The 18,097-nt window shown below is 46.9% G+C and overlaps 1 protein-coding gene across 1 annotated transcript; it reads left to right on the top strand.

The window, feature by feature from the left end:
* The first annotated feature begins 8,004 nt into the window (after positions 1 to 8,004).
* Positions 8,005 to 16,817, top strand: LOC137753881 (zinc finger protein 548-like). Its single transcript, XM_068529304.1, is given in 5 exon segments — positions 8,005 to 8,233; positions 12,104 to 12,221; positions 13,102 to 13,237; positions 14,766 to 16,289; positions 16,292 to 16,817. Coding segments are annotated over 4 exon segments (1,776 nt in total). The 5' UTR covers positions 8,005 to 8,233; positions 12,104 to 12,215; the 3' UTR covers positions 16,402 to 16,817.
* The last annotated feature ends 1,280 nt before the right edge of the window (positions 16,818 to 18,097 follow it).

Here is an 18,097-nt window from a genome sequence, read left to right as displayed (position 1 = left end):
TCTGGGCACTCTGTTGTTTCATTGGTCTGAATGTTTGTCTTTATGACAGTACCACAGTGTTTTGGTATATAGTTTTATGAAAATACTGTCTTGGTCCAGTTTTGAGTCCCTGGCTTGATGCTAGTCATTTCCCCTCTTGGAGCAGCTGATTAAGTCCGCACCCAATCACTGTCTATATCAGGCACTCACACTCTGGACTGCTTTACACCATCCCTTATGTCCTAGAGCCAGGATACCAGGCAACTGGAGACAGCCTCTATGTCCCTGACACCATGAAATTATTCCAGCCAGGTCATCCATGGGGAGCCTCAGAAACCTAGCTAGCCCCAGACCTCTTGCTATACATAGGGTGCTCCATACAGCTCCAGGTTGCTTACTGTGTCCCTGTACAGTCCGTTGTGTGCCCCGCCTGATGCCCTTGTCTCATTCTAAGCCCTAGGTAACACAGAATTCTGCCTTTTATCTACCCAAGTGTCACCAAGAACATTTATTTTTTTTTTTTCAAGGTTAAGTCCAGCACCTTTTTTTTTTTTTTTTTTGGCTGCGTTGGGTCTTCGTTGCTGTGCACAGGCTTTCTCTAGTTGCGGCAAGCAGGGGCCACTCCTCGCTGCGGTTCGCAGGCTTCTCGTTGTGGTGGCCTCTCGTTGTGGAGCCCGGGCTCTAGGCACGTGGGCCTCAGCAGCTGTGGCATGCGGGCTCAGCAGCTGTGGCGCACGGGCCCAGTTGCTCCACGGCATGTGGGATCTTCCTGGACCAGGGCTCGAACCCGCGTCCCCTGCATTGGCAGGCGGACTCTTAAGCAATGCACCACCAGGGAAGTCCCCTAGGGAGATTCTCTTAAGTACCACATATATTGGAAGCTTTCTTGATACACCTTGCACTTCCAGACCTGCCTGGAGTCCTTGCCAGAAATAAGTTGTTGCCAGTATCTGTTACGTTAGCCTTCCCTCCTCTGCCACACGGCAGGGTGCCGCAGTGTATGAATCATCTTTACAGTGCTCAGCAGGCAGGAAGCTATGCTTCCTCCCTTCATCTGGAGGACTCACCCGTCTCTTGACTTTTGGGGTATCTCATTCCCTTCCCACTGATTGTTTTGGGTGGGATATTACCCAGTTCTGGACAAGAGGACTCCAGCTGGCTTCTGCAGCCAGCTTGTGGAGATTTCCCTTCTTAGTGAGTATATTTGATTGACTTGTAATGGTTGGGTTGATTTTTCCACCCTCAAAGTCACCCGACCCAGGACTCTCCAGCTCACACTGCTGGTGTTTGTGATGGTAAAGTTCTTATTGGTTAAGGGACATTTACCCGTGGGGTTCTATTTACTGTATGCTGTGGATTGACAACAGATAATTCCTGCTCTGTCAGAATGAAACAGTGAACGGATTTTGTGGGGACCTCTAGTTTGTATTTGCTATTCAGGAGGGAATAGCAAGAGGATAAAGAATAGCTGTCAGTCCATATTTGGTTCAGTTTGCATTGCTGCACGAGGCCTCCTGGGAAAGTCTGAAGGACCTCACCAATTTCCTTGCCCTGGATATGAAGATTATTTGTCTCCCAGAATCAGCTTGAGGAGGGGCACTTGGCAGTAGCCTGAGTTGGGTCCCTTGTCCAAAGAAGATGTCCCATATTCCTCAGCATTGTTGGGGGATAGCTAACAGGTCATGTGATTCCATGAGGGGGAAGTGTCAGGTTAAGGCCCCTGCAGGCTGCTTGGCCAAACAAAATGGATGCCGAGGTAGCAACACGATGGAGTAGCTTAGCTAAACTCTCAACACCCTAAAAATGAGAGTCTCAGCAATCCACAGATGTCCACATGAAACCTAGTCACATGCAGGAGGTAAAGGGTGGGGATCATACTACCCTCCTAAATTAGAAAAAATCCCAGAAAAGAATCAAGGGTTATCTTTTTTTTTTTTAGTAACACTGTAACTCTTGGGGGTACACAGGCTCTCTCAGCTCTCAGAGATCATGCTTTTATTTATTTGTTTGTTTGTTTGTTTATGGCTGCATTGGGTCTTCGTTGCTGCACGTGGGCTTTCTCCAGTTGCGGCGAGTGGGGGCTACTCTTCGTTGCGGTGCGCGGGCTTCTCATTGTGGTGGCTTCTCCTGTTGCGGAGCACGGGCTCTAGGTGCACTGGCTTCAGTAGTTGTGGCACGTGAGCTCAGTAGTTGTGGCACACGGGCTCAGTAGTTGTAGCTCGTGGGTTCTAGAGCACAGGCTCAGCAGCTGTGGTGCACGGGCTTAGTTGCTCCACGGCATGTGGCATCTTCCTAGACCAGGGCTTGAACCCATGTCCTCTGCATTGGCAGGAGAATTCTCAACCACTGCACCACCAGGGAAGCCCCAAGGGTTATCTTAAAGCAAAAGGACAGCTTATCGTTCACAAGGCTTGCAAACCAGAGATGCCCAACCTTCAGCTGTAAATGAAACTATGTTTGGGAGGGGTGGTGAAGGGGGTGAGGAATTTTTAAAAGCAAAACCCACAGAAGCCATAGTTGGGAGACTTGTAAAGGGAATGGATGGTCCTTGCAGCTTGACCACAAGCCCTTGTGAAATGGAGCAGGACCCTGCATGGCCTTCCCATGAAGAGAACTCCCCACCCCTGTGTCCCCTGCCTCTTACTTGTTGGAAAGCTTTAGCCTTTTAGGCTTTCTTTCAGTTCCAAAGAACAAATTTAATCAGAGAAGTAAAAAAATGCAGAAACAAAGGAAAGCATTCAAGCGAGACAAAATAATGATAGTTTAGCCATGAAACAAAGTCAAGGACCTTTAGTTCCTTCTCAAAGGCTGTAGATAATATCTTGAGTCATATCCTTGAGTTGTTTTGCAGATACTAAAACCTCCACCAGGTGGAGGAAGTTCACTGCATGCTACCACCAGACTGGTTGGAGCCAGATAATTGATAATTGAGATTTCTGAAATACCACCCTGTTACCTAACCATCAACCAATCAGGAATTGTTCATGAGCTGATCACACACCCTGTGACCCTCTCCTGTCATTAAAAAACCTTCCCTGAAAGCCCAACAGGGAGTTCAGATCTTTTGAGCATAAGGTGCCCATTCTCCTTGCTTGGTGCCCTGCAGTAAACCCGGTACTTTCCTTCACCACAACCCAGTGTCAGTACATTGGCATTACTGTGCATGGGGCAAGTGGACCCAAGTTTGGTTCAGTAACATGTGCAGCTTGACTTCAAGTTTTCGATGATTGGCTGTCATCAGAGCTTCTCCTTAGGGACTTTTCTAGGTAGGACCCTTAGCAGAATCTGAAGTCCTTACAGTTTTTGGTCATGGTTTTTCTAAGAACACAGAGTACATGACTGAACACCAGGTCTGTCATGACTGCCTGACTCCATTTTATTTTATTTTTTCATAGCACAAGGTACTCTTTATTGTGATAGGCAGTGGAAAACATCTGTAAACCAGCTTACTGTAGTGGTGACAGCTGCAACCATGCTAAGGCCCTTTTATTATATTAAAAAAGGGTGGGTGTGGGAGTTCTGTTCACTCCTATGTAACAGCAAATGGGACCTGAATTCAGAGATTTTTAGGCATATGTAGCTTTTATATATCTTCATGATTTCTTGAGAGTTTTTTTCATTTAAAAAAATGCCTTCTTTGCCATAAGTAAGTCTAAATGCAGCATATACAGAACAGTTAGGAATACACGGAAATTTAGCCATAAGTGTAGACCAGTGTAGGACAAGCTACTCTCTTTTAGATGTGGTTCCAAAGGAAAGGCAGTGATGAAGAATTTTACCATATATTCAGGAAGAGGAAGAAAAGAAAACTTTTTTTTTCTTTTAAAAATATCCAGGGAGAGCTTCCCTGGTGGCACAGTGGTTAAGAATCCGCCTGCCAATGGAAGGGACACGGGTTCGATCCCTGGTCCGGGAAGATTCCACATGCCGCAGAGCAGCTAAGCCCGTGCACCACAACTGCTGAGCCTGCACTCTAGAGCCCGCAAGCCACAACTACTGAGCCCGTGTGCTACAACTACTGAAGCCCGCGTGCCTAGAGCCCGTGCTCCGCAGCAAGAGAAGCCACTGCAATGAGAAGCCCGCGCACTGCAACGAAGAGTAGCTCCCGCTCGCCACAACTAGAGAAAGCCTGCGCGCAGCAGTGAAGACCCAATGCAGCCAAAAATAAATAAATAAAATAAATTTATATATATAAAAAAAAAATCCGGGGAATTCCTTGGTAGTCCAGTGGTTAGGACTCCGTGCTTCCACTGCAGGGGTCATGGGTTCGATCCCTGGTCGGGGAATTAAGATCCTGAGTGCCGCACGGTGCGGCCAATAAATAAATAAATAAAAATATCTATGCGATGGCAGAGTTCTGAACTATACTGAGTCAACGGTGCAGATCAACTACCCTCAGGCCCCAGTCCTGGAGTAGGTTCAAGATTGTGTGGGAGAGCCTCTGGCCCTTTCTACTGCTCTAGCTGTCAGACTTGGGACGAGTCCCTTAACCATTAAATATATTTTGTCCCCAAGAGTATTGGGAGAGGCCCCTGCTGGCCTTTCCAGATTGGCCCCTTGGCCCTGTCTACTTGGCTCAACAGCCCTGCTATGGAGGGGGCGGGCTGCCCTAGGCCAAGGAGAGAAGGGGGTCATCATTGCGCTTGAAATATTTTAGAATCAAGAAGCAGAGAGTGGAGCTGCCCAGCGAGGGTGGGAAGGAAAGCCCCTCCCTCCCAACTCCATTTTATTTGGGGTCCCTGTTAGACACACTGGGTTCATTTTCTATGTCCTTTTCTTAGGGAATTTATCTTATTTTTACTTTTCCTTAGTGGAGATTACTTAATTTCTACAATGCCTTTATGGCTAAAGCAGCACAGAATACCTAGGTGGACACATCCCTTATTTAGCAAGAAGAGAAAACACATGTTAGGGTTTGTTCTAGGGGTGTTTATAATATGTAATGTTAATATTAAATATACAATATGTTTGAGAGTCTGTGAAAGCTGAATTGCGAGAGAGAGAAATGATTAGTTTGGCCTTGCCATAAATGAATGCTAAATAGACAAATACAGAATTTTAGGAAACATGCAACATTCCTGCATACACAGAGCAGCTGACAAACCTATTCCACATGTGTCACATTCACCTACAATTGTGCCTAAAACCCAGTAGGTGCTCACTGAACATTTCTTAGAACAGTAAATACACACTACAACATAGCTTCCGTATTCATTCTCACGTTTCTGGCAAGACTTTCAAAAGATTGTCTCAATCTATCCCTCCAAGCAGTTAATGAGCCATGTTTTCAAGTATGAAAAAGAAGCACATTTTGGAGAGAAAAGCCACAGGCTCAGCTTCGTTTTCTGGCTTTTCAGACTTCACTATCTCTTGCTTAAACGTGGCTAAGATCTTAACTTTTTTTTTTTTTACATGTCACACATATGCTTTTCTAGAACTATTTCTGCTGCTTTATTTTAATAACTACATAATCAATAATACCTTTCAGTAATTTCCATTTCACAAGTGTTTTTCTCAGATAATTTAAACTCCCTTTGAAGACACTGCTGCTGCAATTTGAGGTGAAGTGATAAATAACTTCCTAGCAAGAAGAGGAGAGACTAGAATCCCACACATTTGTCTTGGGGGCAAGATGCTCCCCTTGTACACGTGCTCTGACCATTAAAAGATCACACACTGTCCCAGCAGAAGATGGAATGTGATATATCACTATTCTTTTTCAGGTAGGTTTCAGATTCTTAAAAGAATTGGAAAATATCTCAGATATGGAGTAATAAATATTGTTTGAAGAAACGTGTTGTTCACTAGGTTCAAACAGAATCACTGACTGTACAGCCAGAAAAGCTGTTTTTCTGGGAACGAGAGTCACAGTTTCACCCTTTCAAGCAATTCTGCATTTCCTGTCATTCTTCCTCCATTATCCCTACCATGGCTCTATCTGAAGTCTTTTCTTTCTTGTCCTGGACCAAATATGCTGAAGGTCATTAAACTGAATACAGAGCTTCAGTCTGTTACTGAAGCAAAATTGGGTCCGCTTGCCCATAGGTAGTAAAGCCAATCTACTGACATCGGGTTGTGGTAAAGGAAAGTGCAGTGTTCATTGCAGGGTGCCAAGCAAGGAATTCAGGGCAGCTAGTGCTTAAAAGACCCGAACTCCCCAAAGGCTTCCAGGGAAAGGTTTTCAAAGATACGATGAGGGAGGGGGGTTGTAGGGTGTGTGATCAGCTCGTGGAAATTCTTCTGATTGGTTGTTTGTGAGGTAATCTGGAGTCAACATCATCAACCTTCTGGTTCCAACCATTCTGGGGTTTATGTGCTTGCAGGCAGCATGTAGTTAATTTCTCCCACCTGGTGCAGGTTTCAGTATCTGTAAAAGAGCTCAAAGGTCATGGCTCAGAATATTATCTATAACCCTTGAAGAGGAACTAAAAGTCCTTGACTTTAACAAGTAAACAATTATTATTTTGTCTTGCTTGACTGTTTTACTTTTCTTCTGGATTTTCTCACTTCTCTGATTAAATTTACTCTTTGGAACTCAGGGAATGATTTTAGCTAACGAGACGATCTCGGTCTTTGTTTTCTTTGGAGAAAGAATTCAACAAAGAGACTAAGATTGCAAGGCAGGCACAGAGTTCATTAGAAGCACAGTACATGTGGGACAGCACAAGGCTAGCTCACGGAGTGAGCTGCGTGCAATAGGGGCAGCTTAGGTTGTTAGTATGGGGTTAATCTTCCAGGGTTTGGGCCAGGGTGACTCCCCTTTTCCCTCCCATACGATAGTGTCATCTGCAATTCCTTATTTGGGCTTCCACCAGGCTCCATTTTGAATCTTTCCCAAGAAGACCTAAGCAAAACCTATGGGGGGTGGGTGTCAAAATTGCAATGCTAATCATATTATAATGATATTACAATGTAGCCAAAGTTACTAGAGGACGACTTGAGAACCCCCTCTGCGCATGTGTGGGTCTGGGAAGTCTCCTTGACCACAAGAATGTGGAGGCTGGGGTGGACCCTCTCATCTTTCATCCAATTAGGGCTCCTAGTCCCAATAGTAGTTTATCAAAAGGGTCAGCATGAAACCAGTTGCAGCAGGTTACCCCGAAGCCTATCTATCTCCTACCTCAAAGCACACGCTCGCTCCATGGTTTTCACCGTCAAGAGTTTCTTGCTGAGATGTTGCAAAGTTTCTGTTTTAGATGCCATTCCAGGGAATTCCCTGGCGGTCCAGTGGTCAGGACACGGCGTTTCCACTGCCGTGGGCTGGGGTTCAGTCTCTGGTCGGGGAACTAAGATCCCACAAGAGCGCAGCACCGCCAAAAAAAAACACACCAGCCATTCCTCCATGCACCATGGCCGCATTAAGTGCAAAACAAGTAGGTGGCTTTGCTTCTGCCTAATCCTTATGCATGAGGAGGCTGTCCTTGGGCCTGTCCCTGTCTTTCCTGCCTCCGGGAGGCCTAGGAGGTTACACTTCTTCTACAGACAACAGGCAATCAGAGGACATGGGATGGCGGGGAGGAATCTGTTCCAGGAAAGTCCTATAGAGTCCTGTTAGGTTACAAGTTGTTGAAAAGCGACAGCATAGCGGACAGCTATGAGTGCACATAGAATGTCCTTATAATATGGTGTGTCCCTTTGGATGTGTAGATTTGGGAACTTGCTCTGTTTCACAGTCTGAAATAACAGGTCACTAAACTTTCTGTAAGTTTTCTTGGACTGCTCTCCAGAAATCTGGGTGCGTCCCTTTTAAGAGCAGGGGACGCCCCGCCCATCGTTGGAGCCAGGGAACTCCGCTTCTCTGTGCCCCTGAAGGAGCCTCAAAGCCACTACCAGCCACTTAGGGAGTGAGTTCTGCTCAGATCATAGACGGAAGTGGTGGCAGCGGAAACTACATTACCCAGAAGTCGCTACGGTGCAAAGCGGCGGTGACTGAGCCAATGAAAGCTTAGGGCAGGGACGCATACGTGCGTGTTCCTCGCATGGGGGCGGGACTTCCGGCGTTGTCTCTGGTAGTGTTTGGGTGGTTGTCGGGCAGTTCACCGGTGCAGGGTGTCGGCGTCGCTTGGTGGGCACCGAGGTGACGGAGCGAAAAGCGGGAGGAGAGAAGTTGGGCCCGCTGTCCAGAGGCGGCTGTGAGGCCCCCTGCGCACGTAGTTGACGGCGGTGCCCTAGTTCCCGCCCCGCTCGCCGCCTCTCCCGGCTCGGTTCTTCCCACCGGCCGGTGACCGAGGTGGCCCTGATGAGGCCGGCTCAGGTGGGTGCTGCGTCTCCCGGGCCCCCACCCGGCCCGACCCCCGCCTCCGAGTCCCAAATCCGGAAGGTGGTGGGTCCGCTCAATTCCCTGCCGGTCAGCCCCAGAGTCCAGAACAGAGGGCGGCCTTGGGAGGGGTCCCCTTTCAGCCAGTGGACTGGGGTGAGGGAGAGAGTTCCCTCGGGGGCCGCCGGTGCACGGATTGCAGGTGCTACGGAGTCGGCAGCATTGGGGAAACCTGGGGTCGCTTTTGTCGTGGACAGAGGGGGGCGAAGTGTCTCACCTGAAACGGCAACCTGAGCAAGGGGAATCCATGGAAGGTTGTGAAGGGAATGGGGATGGGAAAACCGTGTCCAGAGTTAGAAATTAAAAATTGGGAGAATGGGATGCGAATGGAGGCAGGGAGACTGCTGAGGAGACCACCGCGATAGACCCCAGGAGAATTATGGCAGGGGCTGGGCCAGGAAGGTAGTGCGACATTGGGAGATGGGATGAGATTCTGGAGAAATCTCAAACTTGGAGTAAATGGGATCTCCTGCTGCATAAAATACGGTTGTAAGCAAAAGTAGGGAATTGGAAGTACCATCCAAGTTTTTTTGCCTGAACATCTGAAAGTGGGGAGATGGGGAAGTCAGCGCGAGGAGCAGGTTCCAGGGGGAAGATCATGAGTTGTATTTGGACATGCTGATTCTGACATGTATCAAGATGGAGATGTCACCAAATGGAGATATCATATGGGGAGGTGAACATAAAGTCTGGAAGTAGAGGAAGGGGGCAGGGTTGGAGATATCAAAGGAGTGGAGGGTGTGGACTGGACCAGGGCATGGCCTGGGGATCAGATTGAGGAGGGAGGCTTAAGATTGGTTTTTTTTGTTGTTTTTATTTTATTTTTGGCTGCATTGAGTCTTTGTCGCTTCACGCGGGCTTTCTCTAGTTGTGGCGAGCAGGGGCTACTCTTAGTTGCGGTGCGTGGGCTTCTCATTGCAGTGGCTTCTCTTCTTAAGGAGCATGGGCTCTAGGTGCGCGGGCTTCAGTAGTTGCAGCACGCGGGCTCAGTAGTTGTGGCTCGCGGGCTCTAGAGCGCGGGCTCAGTAGTTATGGCGCACGGGCTTAATTGCTCCGCGGCATGTGGGGTCTTCCCGGACCAGGGCTCAAAGCCGTGTCTCCTGCATTGGCAGGCAGATTCTCAACCACTGCGCCACCAGGGACGCTTAAGATTGTTACATGAGATGGGCCCTGTGGTGAGGGAGGGCTGAGAGTTGGAAGGGAGGACATGAGGGCTGGGTGCTGGCATCCCTGATGCTTCCTCCAGAAAAGAGCAGACCTGACATAGGAGGGCTTCTGGCCTCTGTCTGTAGGAAGGGAGGCCTGGATGGGGTAAGGAGCTTCCCTTCTGTGGAGCCTGCAGTGTGTGCTGGTGTGGATTCTCCACTTGCAGGCTCTACTGACCCTCAGGGCCACTCCTGATGGAGCAAGGGGAAGGTGAGCCAGAGTGGTGCAGCCAGTGGGTCCTAGACGAGGGCACTGCCACCTCACCTCCACCCCTCAGGGCAAGAGGGATGATCCACTGCTCCCTTTTGAGGATTATTTAGTGGGTAGGCCTGGTTGCTGAATGAACTTATAGCTGACCTGCCTGCTCAGCCCCTCCCGACAACTCATTAACTTAAGAATGTATGAAAACTAATTTAAACACTAATTAATCAATATTCCTCTAAATACACACAGGCAATTAGAACTGAGCCTGTTCACTCAGTTAAATTTATGCAAACACTTTGTAATTGGCTTGGCATTGATTTACCTCTAGGTATTTGCTTACAATGCAAAGTTTTATATGACATCCTCTGAGATCTTAAAAAAGCAGTAAAAGTAAAGACCCCAGATTTCAAAACTGTATCACTTCAGTTGCACTGAAAATACATACAAAACCGTTGTTCCTATGGTCAGTCATAGCTGACACATGGTATGTACTCCTTACGTTGGATAACAATATGACCCCTGTGAGGTTGGAAGCATTCTTATCTTCATAAACTTTTTCTTTTCCCTGAGGCTCACGGAGGTTTAACCCTTCTCCAATGTCACTCAGCTAGTAAGAGACAATACTGTTTTGCGAGGAACCGAGCTTAGACTCTCAGGCTGAGATCCTATTACACCAGGGTAGGGCAGAAGTGGTGGTCCAGCTCTGCTGTAGGATCCTGCCACTGTTACCCATTTCACATGGCTTCCTTCTTCCCCCAGGGTCCCATGGCAGTGGCAGAAATGCTTATGGACCCTGTATAGGTGAGTGGAGGGGTCCCACCTCTCACCCATCCCAGTTATCACCCTGATAGTTTTATCATCTTGATCTGTATGCCCTCAGGGAATGGTAGTGTCCCAGGACTTCTATCCCTTTTTTCTCTCTTGCCTCTGTAGACCCTGTGCTTTCACCAGGCCCAGGATCCTATATTTAGTGCCAGGTTATATAGAACAGTTCCATTTCTGATAACTGATGGGGTAAGATGTGGCAGAGAGTCCTGACTACATTCAGGATTCTGAATGTTCAGACAGTTGCAGGTGATACTGAGGTGGGATGTTCAGGGGACTGCAGGTCTCTGTTATATCTGGTGGGAATGGGGAGCTGGGATAGGGGTTCACAGGTATCAGGCCTTGAATGATAGCCTGAGGTCCTGGTTCTCTCATCTCAGGTTGATGGGAGGTAGGGAAGGTTTGAAGCAGAGGAGGAAGGTGCTATGACTCATGTTTTAACAGATTCCCTCTGGCTGCAGAATAAAAGACAGACAAGGGTGTGAGTGAAGGCAGGGAGACCTGAGGGGAATTTCTGCAGTCATCTAGGTGAATGTTGGTGGTGGCTACACCCGAGTGGTGGCTATGGAAGTAGGGAGTGATTGTTTTCTGGATGTGTTTTGAACTAGAGCTGCCCATGTTTTATTTATTTTTTAAAATGTATCAGTATATTTTTAATTGAAGTATAGATGATTTACAGTGTTGTACTGTCCATGTCTTATGTAATGGAGAGTGAGGGACTAAGGAAGTGGGCTGATAGGAAGAATTGGGGATGACTTCAGGTTTCTGGACTTGTTAGGAAGGATGGATGCCTCATCAACTAAAATGGGTGAAGTCAGCTTTAGGAGGAATTTTCAGGTGGAATAAGGAGAGTCCGTTTTTGTCCATGTCACAAATGTTCCAGAGACTCCCAAGGGGAGGTGTTGAGTGGGCACCTTTACACAGAGGGCTGGAGTTCAGAGGACGGATTCAGGATGGAGACGGCCACAACAGAGTGGCCAGTGTGTGGACTAGGATGAAGCTGAAGGTAAGTTTTAGGCGGCATCATTTCAAGTTTATGGTGGCGATGCCATTAGAGGACAAGGAGTGAGAATGAAGGGCCTCAGGACTAGATCTGTGGGTTGGGTACCTGGCTGGTGGTGATGCGCATCACGAAGACAGATGAGGGAGCAGAGTTTCCTTGTCTGTGCGTGACAGCGGGATGTAGACGTGAGCATCTTCTGAGGCCAGAGCGGACATGAGATGGATGTTGAGGGAGGAAATGGGATCAGCTAGGAGAGTCACTAGACTTAGGGTGCAATGACAGTGTGGGTGGGGAGGTCTGTGTATCTGGGCTTCACGGTAGGAGAGAAGGTGCTGACTGCTTATGGGACAGTTCGTGCAACACAGAAGAGGGAGAGGGCTAAGGGGACATGAGGTCTCACATAGGAAGGGTGGCTGGGGAGGAAGGAAAAAACAGGGCCAGGTGGTGAGACCTTCTAAGCAGGGCTTGGGGCAGGCCCTGGCCCCAGGGGACTTTGGTGTTCAGGGACAGGACTGGGCTGAGCTGAATGCTGGATGCATTTCCATTCACTGCCTGGATTCCGTGTGCAGAGTGCCCTGTAAGGAGGTGAAGGAAGTGCCTATGGTGTGGGCTGGGGCTGTCTGTGGAACTGTCACTGTGGAAGGGTCAGAGTCATGAGGAAGGTGCAGTCCAACGAGTGAGATGCAGGTAAGGAGGAGTGTGAATGGTTGGCCCTGGGCCCTGGCACTGGACACTTGAGGACAGGGAGAAGTCTGAGTTTGTCTGAGGGTCAACATCTGGGGGACCCCAGGGAAACTGTGGCAGGAGAGGGGTGGGGCCCTGCATGCAGGTCCACACCCTCGATGGTGGTTTTCTGCTCCCTCCCCCATGTGTTTTATGCTGTGTGCTGGACACAGTGATCAATGGTAATGAGGAGAGAGCAGGCACTGGTGCCACTGGGACCTGGTATATCTTTCATGGTGGGACGTCCAGGAGGAGGTTGAGCAGGGACGGATGTGTAGGGGGAGGGCTGAAGGTCCTGGAAAGGGAAGTGCATCAGTGATTGCACCCACAGGATTTTAACTTGTGGAGGCGAGTGAGTCGTGATACAGAGAGGCCAACGACATTGAAAGACAGTTTTATTACTTATATTTCCCGAGAGGAGGAGGTACACTATGTAACAGGGCCACCTGGAGAAGCACCAGATTCGGTCAGGAGGCGTGAGCACAAGCTAAGGGACACCAAAGGTCAGAGCCTTTATTAGACTTTTGAGGGAAATGCAGGGAGGATTGGATGAAAAGTTTATGGGTGACTAGTTTGTATAATTCTGTGTACCTGGGCTATGGGAACTGTCCCTAGCTGTCTGTTACCTGGCCCTGGGCTGCTTTAGGGCAGGGGAAATACTGACCTGGTGCGTGAGAGTTAGGTGAGGAGTTGGTTGAGAGTATGGGCTCTGGATTGCAAGGGAGATGTAAACAAATTTGGCCATTAGTTTAGCCCTGTAATTAATGGATGGCAAATAGATAAATACAGCATCCACAAAAATATAGTTAAAACAAGAAGCTGTTCATGAAGCAAACTCTTCCAGTTTTGGCAGGACCGTGTGGTCTTTGAGGACGTGGCTGTGTATTTCTCCCAGGAGGAGTGGGGCCTCCTTGATGAAGCTCAGAGACACTTGTACCATGCTGTGATGACGGAGAACTTTGCACTTGTGACCTCCCTAGGTAAGGTCCACACGCTCACCCAGTGCCCTGGGCTGTGCTCTGTTCTTTCCCTTTTCCCAGGGGGAAGCTTTGTACTCCCCACACTGAGACCATGGGTACTGCTTCCTTTCCTGGTTTCCTGGCATATGTGTTGTTGGTGCAGAGGCTGGACTGTGTGTACAGTGTCATTTTTCTCCCCAGGGAGCCCCATCCCTTCTACTCCGAGTCCTTCCAAGATAGGGCTCAGGAGTCAGAAATGTAGATTTTGTCTGAGACCCCTTCAGACCTGGCCTGTTCTTGGTTGGGTCCTCAGTCTAGATGCTTGGACCCTTGTTGTGCCAGGCCTTACCCCTTCCTCTTGCTGACATTTCTTAGGGCCTCCTGTGCCAGGAATTTTAGCACCAACCTAGTTACTAATTTGGGGAACCACTGATTGTTACCACAGTAGCCCCCGTGAAGTTCTTATAATTTTAGAATGCCGGAAGCCCTGTGTTGGATCTCTGTCTACGTGTGCTGGCCCCTTCTTTTTTTGTCTTTCACGTAAGACTAACCTCTTTCAGGTGCCACATCAATGCTCACCTGCAGCAATGGGGAGGACTCTGGGTACCTTCTAGTGTGGCCATTACTACATCAATGGCAGGAGACACTCAGAAGTACCCGGGCTTGGTGTGAGGTCCTGGGAAAGGGTGTGATGTCAGAGCTGGGAACCTGTCCTGTGTTCACTATTGATTGATGCTTAGACCAGTGCCACACCTCATTTCTTCCCCATTCTTATTTATTCTGTCACACTCCAACCACACTTTTGTGACTCTCACATGTGACTTGTCACATGTTCTGTTTCATTGCTCCCTTTGCAGTGTTCAACATTTGACCTATATGTAAGATGTCGTGACGTCTGCATGTATCCTTAAATAGTCCTTGAACTTCAGCATTTCTTTTGTATCAAGTATTTCTAGGTCTGGGCACAGCCTTTGACACAGTGCTCACCTGTCACCAGTAGCCTTGGCCATGTTGACTTGGAGGCCTGCCTCTCCTCCCTGCTCTGGTGTGACTGTTTGTGTTCCCCCATGTTCCATATGTTGAAAACCCCATGCCTAAGGTGACAGTATTAGGAGATGGGGCCTTCGGGGTGATTAGGTCATGAGGGCAGAGCCCTCATGAATGAGATTTGTGCCCTTATAAAAGGGACCCCACAGAGCTTCCTAGCTCCTTCCACCATGTGAGGACACTATGAGAAGTCTGCGACCCAGGAGAGTGCAGACTGATCTATGGGTTCCAGTCTCCAGAAGTGTGAGAAATAAATTTCTGTTCTTTATAAGCCAGCCAGTCTGTGGTATTTTGTCATAGCATCCCAAATGGACTGAGGCAGTAACTCTTCCTTCAGTCCTTGCCTATTGTCAGGGCTCTCGCATCATGGGAGCTACGCAGGTCCATCTCTGCACAGCAGACCTTCCTCTCTCTGGCTTTAGTCTTCGGTGTGTCATTTCTGATGGGGCTGCCCCTCCTACCAAAATCATCATGCACTTCACCAGCATTTCTCTGCTTACAGGTTGTTGGCATGGAGCCCAGGATGAGGAGGCACCTTCTGAGCAAAGTGTTTCTGTAGGGATGTCAGAGGTTGGGACTCCAAAGCCAGATCCATCCACCAAGAAGGGCCAGCCCTATGAGATGTGTGACCCACTGTTCAAAGACCTTTTGCACCTACCTGAGCATGACGGAATGTACCCTGATGAAGGGCTATATATTTGTGGGGCAAACCTTTTCCAGCAGCAGAAGGAGCAGATTAGAGACAAACTTTCCAGAAGGGATGAGGGGCAGCCTTCATTTCTTACCAACAGCAGCATTCACTCGGCAGAGAGGACCTTGACATGCAGCAGAGACGGAAAGGACTTCCCAGGCAGCACAGGCCTTCTGCAGCAGCCGGCCCCTCACAGTGCGGGGAAGCCACACAGGGACACTGAGTGTGGGGAAGCTTTTGATAGTGGGCAGAGTGATTACAGGTGCACTCAGTGTGGGAAAGCCTTCCGTCAAAAACAGATCCTTGTTGAGCACCAGAAAATCCACACTGGTGTAAGGCCTTATGAGTGCAGCAAATGTGGGATGGCCTTCATTAGAAAGTTTCACCTTGTTCAGCACCAGAGAATCCATACTGGAGAAAGGCCTTTTCAGTGCAGTGAATGTGGGAAATGCTTTAGGTACAACTCCACACTCGCTAGTCATCAGAGAGTTCACAGTGGATTGAGCCCTTATGAGTGCAGCAAATGTGGGGAATTCTTCAAGTACAATGCCAACTTCATGAAACATCAGAGAAAACACAATGGAGAAAGGCCTTATGAGTGCAGAGAATGTGGAAAATTCTTTAGGTACAACTATAGACTGATAAGACATGGGAGAGTTCACAGTGGAGAACGACCTTATAAGTGCAGCGAATGTGGGAAATTTTTCAGGTACAGCTCCACATTCATTAGACATCAGAGAGTTCATACTTCAGAAAGGCCTTATAAGTGTAATGAATGTGGGAAATTTTTTAGGTATAATTCCACACTCATTAAACACCAGAGAGTTCACACTGGAGAAAGGCCTTATGAGTGCACTGAGTGTGGGAAATTCTTTAGGTACACATCCACCCTCATTAGACATCAAAGAGTTCATACTGTAGAAAGGCCTTATGAGTGCAGCTTGTGTGGGGAATACTTTAGGTCCAAGTCCAAACTCATTAAACATTGGCAAAATCACACTGGAGAAAGGCCTTACGAGTGCAGTGAATGTGGGAAGGCGTTTAGGTACCACTGCAGACTCACTAGACATAAGAGAGTTCACAGTGGAGAGAGGCCTTTCGAGTGCAGTGAATGTGGGAAATTCTTTCGGTACAACTCCAACCTCATTAAACATTGGAGAAATCACACAGGAGAGAGGCCTTATGAGTGCAGAGAGTGTGGGAAAGCCTTTAGCCACAAGCATATACTTGTTGAGCATCAGAAAATCCATACCGGAGAAAGGCCTTATGAGTGCAGTAGATGTCAGAAAGCCTTCATTAGGAAGTCCCACCTTGTTCATCACCAGAAAATCCACACTGAAGACAATATGAGTGCTGTGAATGTGGGGAATTCTTTAGATACAACTCCAACCTCATGAAGCAGAGAATTCACAGTGGTAAAGGACTTATGAAAGGGCCTACTGTATAGCACAGGGAACTATATTCAATATCTTGTAATAACTTATAATGGAAAAGAATCTGGAAAAGATATATATATATATATATATATATATATAAACTAAATCACTGCTGTACACCTGAAACATTGTAAATCAACTACACTTCAATTAAAAAACAAAAGACCTTACGAGTGCAGAGGTTATGGTAAATTAGGTACTACTACAAACTCCTTACACTGGAGAAGTACCTCATGAGTTATGTTGGAGTGGGCCTTCTGAGTACAGCGAGCATGGAAAGTTGTTTTGGTACAGCTCCCCACTCGTTAGACATCGAGTTCACACCAGACGAAGGCCTTCTAAGTACAGTGAATGGAAGTCTTCAGGTGAAACTCCAACCCCATTAAACATCTGTTTCACAATGGAGAAAGGTCTGAGTATAGCGAATATGGGTATATGTTCAGCCAAAACTCCCACCTCATTCAGCACCAAAAAGTTCACACCAGAGAGAGTATTGCAAATGCAGAAAGACTTCAGCAAGATGTCTGCTCTAATCTGTCCCTGAGAACTATTTTTTTTTCTTTGATTGTGGTAAAATATATGTAACAAACTTTACCCTCTACTTTTTAAATTGTTGGGTGTAGTGTGTTTAAAAATTCACATCTAATCTCCAGAATTTTTTTCATCTTGCAAAAATGAAACTCTATACCCCTTAAACAACATCTCTTTCTACTCCCTCCCTACCTCACCTGGCAACCTCTTTTTTACACTCAGTCGATGAATTTGATTACTCTGGATGCTTTATACAAGTATAATCATACATTTTTCACCTCTTTGCAACTGGCTTATTTAGCTTAGCATAATTTCCCCGTATTGAAGCATTTGTCAGCATTTTCTTCTGTTTTGAGAAGGAATCAGAATTGACCTAAGACATGGGAAAGGGTTCTGAAGGTCAATACAAGTTTGCCTGATATGATGCTATTTAGAGAAAGAGGAGATCCAGATTTTATATGGAATATTTATTAACAGCTTTATTGAGGTACTGACATACTCAATTTCATTTATGTTAAAATTGTAAAATGTATTTTCACATCTGTGTGCACAATGGGACTATCACCAAAGTCACGATAATGAACATGTCCATTACTTACAGAGTTTCCATTAGCCACTTTGTATTCTGTCTCCCAAGCCTACCCAAGTTGCCATCTCCAGGTAGACATTGTAGTTTCCGTTTTCTAGAATTTCATATAAAGGGAATCTTACAGGTTTCCTTGTTACGACTGTTTTCACTGAGTGTATGAATATATTTTTAGTATTATTCATGTGTGTGCAAAGGAATGACACTAAATAAGAATAAGGAAGGCTTTGTTATGTATTAGAGCTGCATTGTTTGTAAGAAATGTGTTTTTTCTCACAATCAATGAGAAAAAGTTGTTTAAAGTGGGAAGTGAAGTTGAAACTAAATAATTTAAACTGAAATTCAGTTTCATATGAATTCATTATAAATGAAAGAATTTTGAACCATCTGCGTCATATACAAGCTTCCACTGACATATCGTTCTAGATTTTTCTCTTATTTGGCTTTTTTCTAGTGTCTTTAAGCTGTATCTTTGTGTCATAAAGGTTCTTAGGGAATTTTAAAAATCATTTTTTTGTGGTAAAATTCACTTAACATAAACTTTATCATCTCATTATTTTAAGTGTTCAGTTCTGTGATATATTGGGATC

The sequence above is a fragment of the Eschrichtius robustus genome, chromosome 19 (assembly GCF_028021215.1).
Source record: "Eschrichtius robustus isolate mEscRob2 chromosome 19, mEscRob2.pri, whole genome shotgun sequence".
Classification (NCBI taxonomy): domain Eukaryota; kingdom Metazoa; phylum Chordata; class Mammalia; order Artiodactyla; family Eschrichtiidae; genus Eschrichtius; species Eschrichtius robustus.
Note: the sequence above shows the minus strand (reverse complement) of the source record. Positions and strands in the feature narration are given on the sequence as shown.